The 17,292-nt window shown below is 44.0% G+C and overlaps 1 protein-coding gene across 1 annotated transcript in view; it reads left to right on the forward strand.

Moving 5' to 3' along the window:
- The first annotated feature begins 3,804 nt into the window (after positions 1–3,804).
- Positions 3,805–17,292, forward strand: part of CDH23 (cadherin related 23) — a 1,196,655-nt gene continuing 1,183,167 nt past the window's right edge. Inside the window, exon 1 of the mRNA XM_040438415.1 lies at positions 3,805–4,312. Coding sequence (XP_040294349.1) covers positions 3,805–4,312 — 508 coding nt within the window. The remainder of the gene's footprint in view (positions 4,313–17,292) is intronic.

Genomic DNA, 17,292 nt, shown 5'->3' on the forward strand with positions numbered 1-17,292 from the left:
TCAGAAATTGATGGTAACACCACCGAAATGGTTCGGGAACAGCATGGGGAGGATGTCTGGATGAATCTTGGACTCCCAGGTCGCTGCTGGGAACGATTTTGTCCGAGTAGTACGCCACTTTTACAACTGATCATAATACGCACAAAACCAAAGATAAAATCGATTTTAGAGGAAACATTCTTTCCTGTATATTTACTTGTATATAAAGTGCAATTGCTGCCAAAAATTACACGGAAGAGGCACTCTGATACAACCTGCATATCACATAATGGAGGGCCTCATTCACATTGTGGTACAATTGTTCAGGTAGTGGGAATCCTACATTCATAAAGCCTATGCACTAAGTGAAAGGGCTTCCAAAAATTACAAGGAACCGGCACTCCAATACACCCTTAATTACACATAAAGGAGGGCATCATACACCCTTGAAAAATTATGATTGATGGCCTGCTGGTGACCCTCAAAAACATTAGGAGCAAGGGCCTGCTGGTTACCCTCTAAAAGATTAGGGGCAAGGGCCTGCTGCTGAGCTGACCATCTAAAACATAAGGGGTGAGGGTCTGCTGCAGAGCTGACTCTCTAAAACATTAGGGGCGAGTGCCTGCTGCTGATTTGAGCATTGAAAAAATTATGTGCGAGTGCTTGCTGCTTATCTAACCATTGAAAAAATTTAGGGGCGAGTGCCTGCTGCTAAGCTGACCATTGAAAAAATTATGGGCAAGTGCCTGCTGCTTATCTAACCATTGAAAAACTTATGGGCAAGGACCTGCTGGTGAGCTGAACCTGTAAAACATTATGGGCGAGGGTCTGCTGGTGAGCTGACCCTCAAAAACATTATATGCGAGGGCCTGCAGGTGAGCTGGCCCTCTAAAAGATTGTAGGTGAGGGCCTGCTGGTGAACTGACCCTCTAAAACATTACATGCAAGGGCCTGCTGGTGAGCTGACCCTCTAAAACATTACATGTGATGGCCTGCAGGTGAGCTGACCCTCTAAAATATTGTAGGTGAGGGCTTGATGGTGAGCTGGCCCTCTAAATGATTGTAGGTGAGGGGCTGCTGGTGAGCTGACCCTCTAAAACATTATATGCAAGGGCCTGCAGGTGAGATGACCCTCTAAAAATTTGTAGTTGAGGGCCTGCTGGTGAGCTGACTATGTAAAACATTTTGGTTGAGGGCCTACTGGTGAGCTGACCCTCTAAAACATTACATACGAGGGCCTGCCAGTGAGCTGGATCTCTAAAAGATTGTAGGTGAGGGCCTGCAGGTGAGCTGACCCTCTAAAATATATTTTAGGTGAGGGCCTGCTGGTGAGCTGACCCTCTAAAACATTACATGCGAGGGCCTGCCGGTGAGCTGGCTCTCTAAAAGATTGTAGGTAAGGGCCTGCTGGTGAGCTGACCCTCTAAAACATTACATGCGAGGGCCTGCCGGTGAGCTGGCTCTCTAAAAGATTGTAGGTAAGGGCCTGCTAGTGAGCTGACCCTCTAAAACATTATATGCGAAGGCCGGCAAGTGAGCTGACCCTCTAAAAGATTGTAGGTGAGGGCCTGCTGGTGAGCTGACCCTGTAAAACATTATGGTTAAGGGCCTGCAGGTGAGCTGACCCTCTAAAATATTGTAGGTGAGGGCCTGCTGGTGAGCTGACCCTCTAAAACATTATATGCAAGGCCCTACAGGTTATCTGACCCTCTAAAAGATTGTAGGTGAGGGCCTGCTGGTGAGCTGACCCTCTAAAACATTATATGCGAGGGCCTGCAGGTGAGCTGACCCTCTACAACATTAGGAGCGAGGGCAGACTAATAAGCATGTTGATATGATGGAAGAGGAAAAGGAGGAGGACGAGAAAAGGAAGATTGAACCATATACCCTTTTTTGTGGTGGAAGGGGTGCATGGGAATACAGTGTATTCAATACATTATAAAAAAACACATTTAAAATGCTTTTATGTTCAAACGCTTTCCTCTGGTGGAGTAGAGAAGTCAGGGGAAATCAATCCAGGACTTGTTCATTTTTATAACAGTCAACCTGTCAGCATTTTCAGTTGACAGGCGGATGTGCCTATCAGTTATTATGCCCCCAGCAGCACTAAATGCCCGCTCTGACAAAATGCTGGCGGCAGGGCAGGCCAGCACCTCCAAGGCGTAGAGTGCCACGTGTCCAGCTTGGATACCTAGTAGTTGTAAGGCACAGAGGGATCATTGAGGACGCTGACACGGTCTGCTACGTATTCCTTCACCATCTTCCAAAATTTTTCCCTTCTTGTGACACTAGGCCGCACATCAGGGTAAGGGTGATGGCGGGGTGTCATGAAACTCCCAGGCTTTGGAGAGTGTTGCCCTGCCTCTTTTGGAACTGCTGCGTGTTCCCCTCGTCTCCCGTCCTCGGTTGCCCAAGGAACTACGTACTCTTCTGCCTGCGTTGTCAGATGGAAATTTTTGGAGCAATTTTTCCACAAGGACCTTCTGGTATTGCACCATTTTGCTCATCCTTTCCACCACAGAAATGAGCGATGAGAAGTTTTCTTTGTAGCGGTGGTCGATAAGGGTGAACAACCAGTAATCGGCGTTGTCCAAAATGCGTAAAACGTGTGGGTCATAGGAAAGGCAGCCTAACATAAAGTCAGCCATGTGTGCCAGAGTCCCAACAGGCAAGACTTCTCTGTCATCATCAGGAGGATGACTCTCAATCTCCTCATCCTCTTCTGCCCATTCACGCTGAACAGATGGAATTAAACTTCCATGGGTACTACCCTCTGTAGCGGAGCAACCGTCTCCTGCTCCTCCTCCTCCTCCTAATCATCATCCAATTTGCTCTGAGAAGACGAACTGAGTGTGGTCTGGCTGTAACCCTGTGTAATGTAAGGTTCGGGCTGCGATGCGTCTCCTTTTTTTAATTTTTTTTTAGAAATTGTGTTCTATAATGTCAGAATTCTTGCCTGGAATGTACGGGGCCTGGGGGATAGAAGAAAGAGACAAGCAGTTTTTGATCTGATGCGGATCCATCTCCCAGCAATAGTATGTTTGTTGGAAACGCATCTTATTGGGGAGACCTCCAGGATGGTCGGCAGGGGATGGGCTGCGCACACGTATCGCTCCACTTTCTCTAGTTATTCTAGGGGAGTTACCGTTTTTATACATAGAACGATTGATTTCGTGTGCGAGGCATCCTCTGTTGACCAACAAGGGAGATTTGTCTTCCTATACTGCAGGTTGATGGGGAAGACATGTATTTTGGCCTTTGTCTATATTCCACCTCCATTCTCTTTCTCAGTCCTCAACTCGTTGTTAACATTTATGGATAAATGGCCAGAGTGTCCAACACTGATTATTGGAGATTTCAATTGTGTTATCAATCCTGTGTTGGATAGGGTCTCTTCGGGTGTCAAGGAGGACACTCCTGTACAGGGGTCCCCCTTGGCATAGTTTTGTTCTGAGGCCGGATTTCAAGATGTTTGGGGACGTTTGGGCCACGGGAAAAGGGTTTTCTCATGCATCAGTAATTCAGGCAGATCCATGTCTAGAATAGACCTTGCCCTGATGAATAGAAAATATGTGAGATTTGTAAAACGAATGAAGTATGAGACAAGATCATTCTCAGACCATCTACCCTTACTCCTTGAACTTTGTCCGACCCATGAGAAACATATAGAGAGGCCCCTATTCAGATTAAACCCTTATTGGCTATCAGTAATAAAGAGACATGAGATAATACAAAAGGAAATTAACCGATTTTGGGACACTATTTATGGCTCAGCAAAAATCCAGGTGGTATGGGATACCTTTTAAGGCCTATATGAGGGGAATAATGGTCAGTAACATTGCAAACCTGAGAAAGGAGTATGGGAAAAAACTGAAAAACTTAGAAGAACTAGCATCCTCAGCTACACAATCCTTCTATACAAATAAGACAGAGGAAAATAGGGAAAATATGCAGAAGACTACACAAGCATATTCCAACTTTTTGTTGGACAAGGCCCAGCAAAGTTTATTTTTTAAGGGTAAAAAATATTTCACAGAATCAGGGCTACCTGGGAAACTTCTATCTAGAGTGATTTCGAGCCAGGAATCCAAAAAATATATAGACAATGTCCGACTGGCCAATGGTAGGATGGCTAGTGGACAAAGTTCTGTAGAGAAAGCGTTTTTGGATTATTTTTCAGACCTTTATAAAGCTGACTCTAAAGTTACAGATGAAATGATGGATTCTTATCTTGATGGCATTGTCTTTCCAACTATTACCGTGGCCCAAAAGAAAGCACTTGAGGTAGATTTTTCGATTCAGGAACTTGATGGGGCAACTAAATTATGTTCGGGTAATTCCACCCCCAGGTTCAGATGGACTCCCATATGAATTTTATAGTAAATATATGGAGATTATTTTTCCTAGACTTTTGGGGGTCTTTGCTGAATCGGTGGAGGATGGGAAACTGCCAGACTCAATGATGGAAGCTGTAATAACACTAGTTCCAAAAAAAGGCAAGGACCCCATAGATCTGGGATCGTATAGACCGATTTCACTGCTTAATGCAGATGTAAAGCTCCTCGCAAGGATTTTGGCCACAAGGCTCTCTAGGGTCATTTCCTCCATTGTCCATCCGGATCAGAATGGATTTATTCCAAACAAGCTCACTCATCATAATCTTCATCGGCTCTTTGCTAACATACAAGCCCCTGGGGGGGGCCACCCGCTCCATCCTTGCACTCGATGCCTCTAAGGACTTTGACAGGGTGGAGTGGCGTTTCCTCTGGAGTGTTCTGATCAGGATGGGTTTTGGGAAGAAATTTATAAATATCCTTAAATTACTGTATAGATTCCCTACGGCGAAACTGAGTCTTAATGGGATCCTGACTACTAGTTTTGATCTAAATAGAGGTACTCGCCAGGGTTGTCCACTATCACCATTGTTATTTGATATTTACATCGAGCCCCTAGCTCTGGCCATTAGGCAGGATGATCAAATTAAAGGATTCGGAACATTAGGAGTGGACGATCGTATTTCCTTATATGCGGATGATGTTCTTTTTTTTGTAGACCACACAGAAATAACTCTCCCAAGAATCATCCAAATGGTTAAACTATTTGGTGAGGTATCTGGTCTTCACATAAATTGGTCTAAGACCAGTTTGATGCCAATAGACCCATTATCCCATAAGGAGGTCTTGATAACCCAGTTGGATGTTGTAGATACCCTTCAATACTTGGGCTTGACGATATCGCCCAGGGTTGAAAACTTTGTCCAACTTAATCTGATCCCATTAATAACAAAAATCAGAGCAAAAATAGGGATTTGGTTGAAACTTCCTCTATCTAGAGCTGATCGAGTTTCACTGGTGAAAATGGTGATTTATCACAATTCCTGTATGTGCTCAGGAATACACCTATCTGGATAGAAGATAAATATTTGAAACTCATGGAAAGAATAATTAATGATTTAGTGTGGGGAAGAAAACGAGTTAGGCTAAAATTGGAATACCTATACAAACCATTGGAATATGGGGGTTTAAACCTCCCCTACTTCAAAGGTTATTTTATTGCCGCTCAGTTATTGATGTGTTATGAATGGAAAAATAGTGTACTTTTAAGGAGCCTGGTAGGGAGTTATTTACATAACAATATATTCACTCTACTGGAATCTGGACTATTGTTTAGTCAATGGAGTTATAAAGAGACTACAAAATTACTTTCTATAATCTGGGCTACTACTAGAATATGGTTGAGGGTTAAAGGGCTCACTTATATACACGCCTCTTTGGTATAACGCACATCTACAGATTCTAGATGGCATTGCAACAGATAAATTTTGGTAAAAGAATAGGATTCTCTACATTTCACAAGTAGTCAAGGATAGAGAGATTAAGTTGTTCACGGAGTTATCACATAATGTAGAAAACCTCTCTTGGTTTAGGTATTTGAAGCTGTGGTCGGCACTATCTAGTTTGGATGATAAATTAATACTGGATATAGATAGTTCCTGTTTTTTAAATGATTGGACAGGGACGACACCCCTAAGAATTAAGATTTCAAATATATATAAACTATTACTAAAGGCACGGTTTTGTGATACACAATCACCAGGACAAAGGGCCTGGGAGTTGGATTGTCCAAATATACAATTAGAAGGGTGGGGGAATATTTTTACTAATCTAGGTTCACTATCTCAAAATTTCAACCATGTTCTAGTGCAGTTTAGTATCTGTCACAGATTATATGTTACCCCTATATGGTTAAACAAATGTGGGAAAAGGAAAAAAGGTATTAACTATATTGAGTGCTTACTCAAATTCTTTCCTTGTGTATTCTTTTTATATACTAATAAAGATATTAAAAAAATAAAAAAATAAATAAACTAACAGCAGGTGGTGCTTTATAGATGGATTTAATTGAATACTACATTTTTAATTACATGCAGTTACAAAAGTATTCAGATCCAGGTGCTGGTAGAATATTTTTGAGAGACAATTCTTTAAATTAATTTTTGAATTATAGGGTAATGATCTCCTCTAAGAAGTGGTCTTATTCATGCACTTTATTTGGGAAGGGAATGAGAAGGAGTTTATTTGGGAAGGGAATGAGAAGGAGTTAACATCAGCATGCTGTTATTCTCATTAGATCTTGTGGTAATTGCCAACAAGTATATGAAGATGTCATAATCTTCCATTTTTGGCATGTGAGCTCACTTTTGGGCTACATCTTTCAAACCCCACTGAAAAGGAGTGTGTTCTCATAAAATTACCTATTTATATTTAGAAAAACCATAAAAGCATGCTGTTTTCACACTGGCCACTAGGCCCAAAATATGTCAAGTCTTCCTGTTCTTTGAGAGCAATCGCATGGGCCATAGACTTAATAGATTGGAGATGACCTCATTGACTTGTATGGAAGAATTTTGCAGGCATGCTCTGTGACTTGTGCAGAGTTACGGAGGGAGTAGATAAGCTGCGATATCACGTATTGTGGCTCCTGTGTTATCCACATATAGGTGATATGTCATTGTAATTCTGATTATAATGGGATGACTACAGACCTGTACCAAACAGGTTTCAACATTCTAGCGCTCAGTGTGAAAATTTCATGATTTGAGGATTTTTCAAAAATATATATATACAGTGACCTGGAAAATGAAAACAAAAATTCCTGAAAATTCTAAAAAAATAATGTTTAACATAAAAGCGGAATTTAAACAATAGGTTCTGTTCTAATGACACATTCCCTTTAACAGTTTTAAATTTCATTCACATAGTTCAGCTTGCATAGACTCATTAGGAAACAGCAGGGACTCACAAGTAGAATTATTTGGTCATTGTGGGTCTATTTGACCTTTTGAAATGAATAATGACTCATCAGTGTATTTTATTCTCTGGCACCAAACATTACTGCTTATGATGTATTTACACCAAACTGAATGAGAACGTCTCTGACAAGTGTCACTAAGTAGTAAATCTGAGCTGCATTAGCAGCAGTAGTGTCAATGAAAATAAGGGTCATTGGTTATACTCTATCCTTGTTTTGTTCTGACAGAACTTTTAAACCAAGTCACATGAAGAGGACACCGTATCCCTTGAACCCTCTTGAAATGAACGGAGAGGCAGGTTGGGCACGCGGGATCCATATTCCGATGCTCATTATGGGGCAAATACTAATTAGTGCTTTCATTATGGAAGTGCTCATTAGTACCAGAGGACCAGGAAGCGGTGAAGGCTCTGTACTCACTGCTTCCTGGTCCTCGGCTGTGAACACTGCGCACAGCATGAAGGCCCTCTGTGACCTCACACTGTGCGTGCCAGTTCACAGTACAGCCGACAGCAAGAGGAAAAGGATTGCGATGTGAGGAGCGGCGGAGTCCAGGAGCAGGAGAGGTAAGTGTTTTTTTATTTTTGTGATCTGAGGCTGAATTATGGCTGGGGCCTGAGTACATATGGTTGGGGGCTGCTCACATATGGCTGGGGGCTGCTCACATATGGCTGGGGTCTGTTCACATATGGCTGGGCGCTGCTCACATATCGCTGGGGGCTGAGTACATATGGCTGGGGGCTGAGTACGAGGCATAGTGGTCTCATCTGAGGTCTGATTGGGGGTATTCTTTATATTGGGCTCTGATCTGAGGTCTGATTGGGGGTCATTCACATTGGCGTCTGATCTGAGATCTTATTAACATTGGGGGTCTGATTGCTGATCTGAGGTCTAATGAAAAATATATTTTTCTTATTGTCCTCCTCTAAAACCTAGGTGCATCTTATAGGCCGGTGCATCTTATAGGGAGAAAAATACGGTATCTGTATAGGAGTTCCGGAAATAGCTGAGCTCTGTACTTTGGAACTCTGTAGAGATGACTGGAGCGGCAGTGTACATGCTCAAACTGCTGCTCCCTTGAATTGAGGGGGGGGAGGTTTCTGAGGGTTATGGGTCCCTGTCTCATGATTGGTGGGGTCCTACAGCTGGGATACCTGTAGATAGGCTATAACTTGTACAACCAGAATACCCATATACCCCTATCTGATGTGTATGGCCAGCTTTTTTCTAATATCCCTATATGGACGTCCTATATCTGATATCCCTATATGGAAACCTGGTATGGCATTAATGTGATGTAATACACTTTTCTTTCTTTTCTAAGTACCTTTTTTTCCCCTAAAGACCAAATTTCTATTGCATGTTGTATAGACTCTCTATGAACACTTTATTGTCATTCTTTTTACCAAAAGCACTAGGAATGGTCTGCAACAATTTCTCTAATACCCAGGACCATCATTGATGGCTATCTTCAACTTTATAGGAGCATGAACGGTTTCTAATACCTGTAATTTGTGACCCTAAAATTACAGCCATCTTTCTAGAAGGAATAGTATCAGTAGGAATATCTGCCCAACATATCCAACACATACAGGACAGGATTTGCTATGTATTTGACAGTACAAAAAATTATGTGAAATAAATCTGCTAAAAATAGGAAACACAGCTGCGTTCTAAGATCTTCTTTCCAAATTTACAGTCAAGTCCATAAATATTGGGACATCGACACAATTCTAACATTTTTGGCTCTAAACACCACCACAATGGATTTGAAATGAAACGAGCAAGATGTGCTTTAACTGCAGACTAGCATCTTTAATTTGAAGATATTTACTTCCAAATTAGGTGAACGGTGTAGGAATTACAACAGTTTGCATATGTGCCTCTCACTTGTTAAGGAACCAAAAGTAATGGGACAATTGGCTTCTCAGCTGTTCCGTGGCCAGTTGTGTGTTATTTCCTCATTATCCCTATTACAATGAGCAGATAAAAGGTCCAGAGTTCATTTCAAGTGTACTATTTGCATTTGGAATCTGTTGCTATCAACTCTCAAGATGAGATCCAAAAAGCTGTCCCTATCAGTGAAGCAAGCCATCATTAGGCTGAAAAAACAAAACAAACCCATCAGAGAGATAGCTAAAACATTAGGTGTGGCCAAAACAACTGTTTAGAACATTCTTAAAAAGAAGGAATGCACTGGTGAGCTCAGCAACACCAAAAGAACCTGAAGACCACGGAAAACAACAGTGGTGGATGACCAAATAATTATTTTCCTGGTGAAGAAAACACCCTTCACAACAGTTGGCCAGATCAAGAACACTCTCCAGGAGGTAGGTGTATGTGTCAAATTCAACAATCAAGAGAAGACTTCACCAGAGTGAATACAGAGGGTTCACCACAAGATGTAAACCATTGGTGAGCCTCAAAAACAGGAAGGCCAGATTAGAGTTTGCCAAACAACATCTAAAAAAGCCTTCACAGTTCTGGAACAACATCCTATGGACAGATGAGACCAAGATCAACTTGTACCAGAGTGATGGGAAGAGAAGAGTATGGAGAAGGAAAGGAACTGCTCATGATCCTAAGCATACAACCTCATCAGTGAAGCATGGTGGTGGCAGTGTCATGGTGTGGGCATATATGGCTGCCAATGGAACTGGTTCTCTTGTATTTATTGATGATGTGACTTCTGACAAAAGCAGCAGGATGAATTCTGAAGTGTTTTGTGCAATATTATCTGCTTATATTCAGCCAAATGCTTCAGAACTCATTGGACGGCGCTTCACAGTGCAGATGGACAATGACCCAAAGCATACTGTAAGCAACCAAACTGTTTTTTAAGGGAAAGAAGTGGAATGTTATGCAATGGCCAAGTCAATCACCTGACCTGAATCCGATTGAGCATGCATTTCACTTGCTGAAGACAAAACTGAAGGGAAAATTCCCCAAGAACAAGCAGGAACTGAAGACAGTTGCAGTAGAGGCCTGGCAGAGCATCACGAGGGATGAAACCCAGTTTCTGGTGATGTCTATGCGTTCCAGACTTCAGGCTGTAATTGACTGCAAAGGATTTGCATCCAAGTATTAAAAAGTGAAAGTTTGATTTATGAATATTATTTTGTCCCATTACTTTACAAGTGGGAGGCACATATGCAAACTGTTGTAATTCCTACACCGTTCACTTGATTTGGATGTAAATACCCTTAAATTAAAGCTGACAGTCTGCAGTTAAAGCACATCTTGTTCGTTTCATTTCAAATACATTGTGGTGGTGTATAGAGCCAAAAATGTTATAATTGTGTCTATGTCCCAATATTTATGGACCTGACTGTATATGATCTATCAATAGGGATGAGCGGACCCGTTGATATTCGGGTTCGCCGAACCGAACTTGACCAGAGCTTGAACCCGAACCCCATTGAAGTCAATAGGGACCTGAACTTTGGTGCACTCAAATGGCTGTAAAATAGTCATAGTAAGGGCTAGAGGGCTGCAAAAGAAAGCAACATAGGGGTGAGAGCAGGGCAGTTGTCCTGCAAACAAATGTGGATAGAGAAATGACTTAAAATAACATAGAATAGAAAAAAATAAAAGATTATAATCTTGAACTAGGAGGCGAAGGTCAAAGTGGAGTAGGAGGTTGAGGAGGCGGTGGACGTGGCAATGTAGGTGGAAGTGGCGGTGGAGGAGGTAGCCAACACTGTTTTTTTTTTGTTCGTTTTTTTCCTTTATTTTTTTATAAATTTGGGAAGACCCCAAAACATTGGGAAATAGAAAAGAGAATGCAAAGAGAAAGTGCATTGGAGTATAACAATAGCTGGGTGCGGCCGGTATACTTGTCTACTCAGCACAAGGTATGGACAAGTCCTGTGGGATCCATGCCTGGTTCATTTTAATGAACGTAAGCTTGTCCACGTTGGCTGTGGACAGGCGGCTGCGCTTGCCTGTGATGACACCCCCTGCCGCGCTAAACACACGTTTAGACAATATACTGGCTGCAGGGCAAGCAAGCACCTCCAAGGCGTAAAGGGCAAGCTCAGGCTATGTGCCCAATTTTAAGACCCAGAAGTTGAATAGGGCAGACCCATCAGTCAGTACGTGTAGGCATGTGCACACGTACTGTTCCACCATGTTGATGAAATGCTGCCTCCTGCTAAGACATTCCGTATCAGCTGGTGGTGCTGGTTGTTGTGGCGTGCTGACAAAGCTTTACCACATTTCGCCCATGTTACCCCTGCCTTCTGAGGTGCTGGTGGTGCCCCAAGTGCATTGGCGACTTCTTCCTCCTCCTCCTCCTCTGCCTTCGCCTTGTGCTTTCACTGAGCCCCCACTGTCAGGTGTGAATGCAATCAGCAGTGCATCTACCAGTGTGTGCTTGTACTCGAGCATCTTCCGATCACGCTCCAGTGATGGAATTAAGAACAGCATGTTGTCTTTGTAGGGGGGATCCAGCAGGATCAGCACTGGTTATAATCAGCACTGGTTATAATGTGGGCAACTCAGCGATCATTACGCAGGCATTGCAGCATGTAGTCGCTCATGTGTGCCGGGCTGCCCAGAGTCAACTATAAGCTGTCCTCTATGGGAGGTGTATTGTCTATGTTCTCTGTATCCCCCTAGCCACGCTCCATTGATGCCCATAAGCTGCTTTGGGTGCCACCCTGCTGTGAACATGGTTCTTCATCAGCATTATCCTCCTGCTCTTCATCCTGCAGAACTGTGCCCTGGTTGGACAGTTGTGTACCTTGCCTCTGTTGGTGCAGGAACTACCCTCTGAGCCACTTGTGAATGACTGGCCTGATAACCGTGGAAATGATCCCTCTTCCTCCTCCTCTTCCTCCTGTGCCACATCCTCTTTCATCATCGCCCGAAGAGTTTTTTCAAGTAGATATAGAAGTGGGATAGTAACGCTGAGGACTGCGTCATCGGCACTGGCCATGTTGGTGGAGTAGTCAAAATAGCGCAACACAGCACACACGTCCCGCATGGAGGCCCACTCGGTTGTGAAGTGGTGCTGTTCCGCAGAGCGACTCACCCGTGCGTGCTGCAGTGGAAACTCCACTATCTCCTGCTGCTGCTCGTACAATATCTCCAGCATGTGCAAAGAGGAGTTCCACCTTGTGGGTACATCGCATATGAGGGGGTGAGCGGAAAGTCTGAAGTTATGCTGCAGCGCAGACAGGCGAGCAGCAGCAGGGTGAGAACGCCGAAAGCGCGCACAGACAACCTGCACTTTCTGCAGCAGCTCTGACATATCGGGGTAATTTTTCAGGAACCTCTGCACCATCAAATTCAGCACATGCACCAGGCAAGGGATGTGCATCAAACCGGCTAGCCCCAGCGCTGCTATGAGATTTTGCAGTTATCGCACACCACCAGGCCAGGCTTGAGGCTCAGCGGCACCAACCACTCATCGGTCTGTCGTTCCATGCCCGTCCACAGCTCCTGCGTGGTGTGGGTTTTTCCCCCCAAACAGATGAGTTTCAAAACAGCTTGCTGTCGTTTCCCCTGGCTGTGCTGAAGTTGGTGGTGAAGGTATTACGCTGATCGTATGAGGAGGAAACGGAGTAGGAGGCAACGAGAAATGTCCTGCAATTCTCGGTGGTGGTAGGACATTCGCCAAACTGCTATCCGCCTCAGGCCCAGCCATCACTGCATTTACCCAGTGTGCAGTTAGGGAGATATAACGTCCCTGCCCCTGCTTACTGGTCCACATATTGGAAATCAAAATACATAAGAGACTGCTGCATGCATGACTTGGGGCTCATACTGCTTGGCTGATTTGCAAAGGGGTGAGGTGAAAGACAGATGCCCATGGACTGCAGGTACCAACTCTGCAGTTTCAGCAGGGGACCTGGTGAGAGACAATATGAAGTAACTGGAGGCACTTTCAGCTATCCAATCTACTACCGCCTCTACTTGTTCTGGCCTCACCATTATTCGTGCTCTGGTATTCGGGCCTACAAAATGACGCTGAATGTCCTGTCACCTACGTGCACCTGGGGAAGGTGTTTCATTTGAGCGTGTAGCTGGCACAGATCGACCATGTCCTCTCCCTGCAACAGGAGCTCCACCAGCACCAGCAGCACCACAACCAGGGCCACGTCTCTTATTTGATGCTCTCCTCGTTATTTGAGGTCACCCACCGAACTAACAGACAGATTAACTATATTAATTTCCCGGTCACATATGCAGTGCAGGTGTACCTCACACCAAAAATGGGAATATGTCACCCACCGAACTAACAGTCAGATTAACTATATTAATTTCCCTGTCACGTATAAAGTACATGTGTATCTCACACCAAAAATTGGTATATGTCACCCCTTGAAGTAACAGACGGATTAACTATTATATTTTTGTGTCAGGGGTAAAGAAATGGTGCATTGCACCCACGAAAAAAATCACTATAGGTCACCCAGAGAATTAACAGCCAGATTAATTAATATATTTCTGTGTCTGGGGTGCAAAGCTGGTGTATTGCACCCACAAAAAATCATTATAGGTCACCCACAAAACAAATAGCCAGATTCCTAACACTCTCCTTCGCTTCAGCTGCCTGCTTCCTGTCCCTGCACTACTCAGAGCTGATGGGCGGTGCTACAATAGATCCAGCTTGTATAGAGGCTGGGTCACATGATGCACTGGCCAATCACAGCCATGCCATTACTTAAAAGCTTGTTGATTGGCTGCCCTGCAGCCTTTCGAAAGCTTTACTAAATGCCCGAACACTGAACTCAAACCCGAACTTTTCCGGCAAAGTTTGGGTTCTGGTCCGGGTAACCGAACTCGCAAAGTTCAGTACGGACCCGAACTTTACAGTTCGGGTTCGCCCAACACTATCTATGAATGTGCAGTTAGAAAAGTTCAAGGGTTTCCCTCTGCTCCAGTTATAGCTGAAGATATCAGCAGAATCTTAATATACTTTAGTTTGTTTTTAAAGAGTTACATTGAAATTCTTCTACAACTGAAGATGATGGTTTCTAAAGAAAATGAATTGTTATATGGTTAATAGCCACTTCCATTTAAGACAAACAGTGATCATAGAAGCGTAAAGTAAAAAGCTATTAATGCTAATAAACACAATTAATTAAAAAACAACTTAAATGCTGTATATTGAGCCAAACACTGCTCTGAAATGAGGCATCTTTTCACTTGTTGGGTAAATTGTATGATAAAGGGCATGCTTTTTCTCATAATTGTGCTTGATTTGGTAGCATCGTTTAGTTCATTAACTATCCACAGCACATTAACTGCACAATCACAGCAGACTCATTGCTTAATTCCAGAAATTGGTGCTTATTTAGACTGAGAAGATTCACAAGCTTAGAAGCATGTATTGCAAAAATGGGCTCAGTAAAGAACTTTTTTTTCAAACATGCTGCTGTTTGGTGGAAATGTACTGATATCGCAAGTCAGCATCTTATTTTTTTCTAATCCCAAAATGGAATATCTTAGTGATCAGTGGACCCCCAAAATATTCCCATATTAAATTGCCATCCCAGAAATTGCAATTCTTTTAAACCAGTGAATTCCAGCCTTTTGTATTTGGAGTAACCTAAAAGCATTTCCATTCTCAAGGGAACGCCACTCCCGTTGCTTCAAGACAGTTTGGTCTTGGAGTTGGTGATGCATCTAATAATTATTGTCCCAAACTATAATTTGGTCGAGATAGAATATAATCACTGATATGCCAAGCATCCTTGAATCCCTGACCTTGGAACTCTTTAAAATTTAGTTGAAACCTTGCATTGAAGCAAATAAAGTTAGATAACGCTCTACGTAGAGGGGTGGCATTCTAATATTTGCATGCTATAGATAAGCCCTGGAGGACGGAATATGCATGTAATATGCATTTAATCATATATTTCATATTGTATGACTAATAAATGCTATGATGGCTGGAAACTGTTAGCCCTAAGGCAGGGCCGGATTAAGAGCATCATGGGCCTGGTGCTGAGGATTTTGCTGGGCCTTTTTATGGAACTGCACTCATTGTCTTAATTACATATATATTTTATCGATACCATTAAAGTATTTTGTTCCTGCAACTACCCCTTCATTTGGCTTCTATCTTGGCAACATGGAGGGGGACCACGGGAGGGGGACCCTGAGGGTGGGGCACCCTCAGGGCACTATAGTGTCAGGAAAACCGCTTTGTTTTCCTGACACTATAGTGATCATTTAACATGACTATGAAGATTACTGTTTTCTAGCTGCTGTGGACTGTGGACAACAGCAGCTAGAAACAGTAATTTTCATAGAGCTGTGTTATGATTTATGGACACAGCACTCAGCATGCTTAGCCAGTCAGATAGAAGGCTGGCTAAGCATGCGGAGAGCTGTGTCTAAATAACATAACACATTAAAGGGATTCTGTCACCAGGTTTGACCCCTGTCAGCTAAAAATATGCTGATGTTCAGAGCGTCTTCACGATTCCTAATGTGGGCTTATAAATGTCATCTGTGGGCTTATTTAGCTAAAAAACAGCTTTTACTAACCTGTCAGTCAAACAAATAAGGTGCCCAAGGGGATGTTAATGAATGCAAGGTGTCGGCCGCACCCGCCGCCGTTCATGCCCAGCGCCGCCTTTCCGGACTTCTGCGCCGCCTCCTAATCCTCTGTGCCGCCTCTCGCTCTCCCTCCCTCCCCCCTCCTCCTGCTGTAAGATCTTGCGCATACAGGGGTTGAGCGAAGTGCCGGCGCATGCGCACTTCGCTGTAAGAAGCCAAATGGAGAAGTCTGCACGGGCGCATCAGGCAGAGCCCTGTGCGCAAGCGCGAGATCTTACAGCAGAAGGAGGGGGGAGTGAGGGAGAGCGAGAGGCGGCACAGAGGATTAGGAGGCGGTGCAGAAGTCCGGAAAGGCGGCGCTGGGCACGAACGGCGGTGGGTGCGGCGGGCATCTTGCACCCATTAACATCCCCTTGGGCACCTTATTTGTTTGACTGACAGGTTAGTAAAAGCTGTTTTTTAGCTAAATAAGCCCACAGATGACATTTATAGGCCCACATTAGGAATCGTGAAAACGCCCTGAACATCAGCATATTTTTAGCTGACAGGGGTCAAACCTGGTGACAGAATCCCTTTAAAGAAATTACTGTTTCTAGCTGCTGTGGACTAGCTGTGGACTAGCAGCTAGAAACAGTAATTTCTTTAATGTGTTATGTTATTTAGACTGAGCTCTCAGCATGCTTAGCCAGTCAGTAATTTCCATAGTGCTGTTCTGATTTATGGACACAGCTCTCAGCATGCTTAGCCAGCCTTCTATCTGGCTGTGCTTCTTGAGAGTCACAGTCCACAGGCTCAGAAACAGCCAGATAGAAGGCTGGCTAAGCATGCTGAGAGCTGTGTCCATAAATCAGAACATCACTATGATTGCCCTCCCTTCCAACTGGATGAGTTTATCTGATACCTGCCCTGCTCCAGAAGCTCCTGCTGTCTCACGGGCTGGTGTGGCTGAGCGCTGTGGGCCGTGTGCTGGTCGAAACTGCTGAGTAGGTTGTACACAGCGCAGCGTGCAGGAGGGATAACCGCGGGCGCACTGAGGTCATATCCGGCGGGCCGGCATTACAGGAACCGCACCAGCTGCTCTGACGTCCTGCCGCCGGATATCCTGTGACGTATATCCGGCGGCAGGACGTCAGAGCAGCTGGTGCTGTTCCTGTAATGCCGCGGCCCGCCGGATATGACCTCAGTAGTGATAGGAAGTTCGGATCTTTCAGATGAATCGGTTCATTTGAATCAGCTCATTCAAATGAACCGATTCATGAATCGGATCTTCGGTTCACTTGGTGAGTCACTGACTGCTGAGCTGACTCGCAAGTGAACTGAAGACTCTAGGTGCCGGTGCGCATGCGCAGATGCTATCCATTCGATTCACTTGCTGCTGCTGACTCAGTCGGCTCTTCAGCTCTCTAATGAGTGAGTCAGGATCAGGAAGAGTGATTGATTATAGTGATAGTGAAGGGAAGCTGAGGCTGACGCCGGACAGGAGGACTC

This window comes from Bufo bufo, chromosome 6 (genome assembly GCF_905171765.1).
Source record: "Bufo bufo chromosome 6, aBufBuf1.1, whole genome shotgun sequence".
NCBI classification, from domain to species: Eukaryota; Metazoa; Chordata; class Amphibia; order Anura; family Bufonidae; genus Bufo; species Bufo bufo.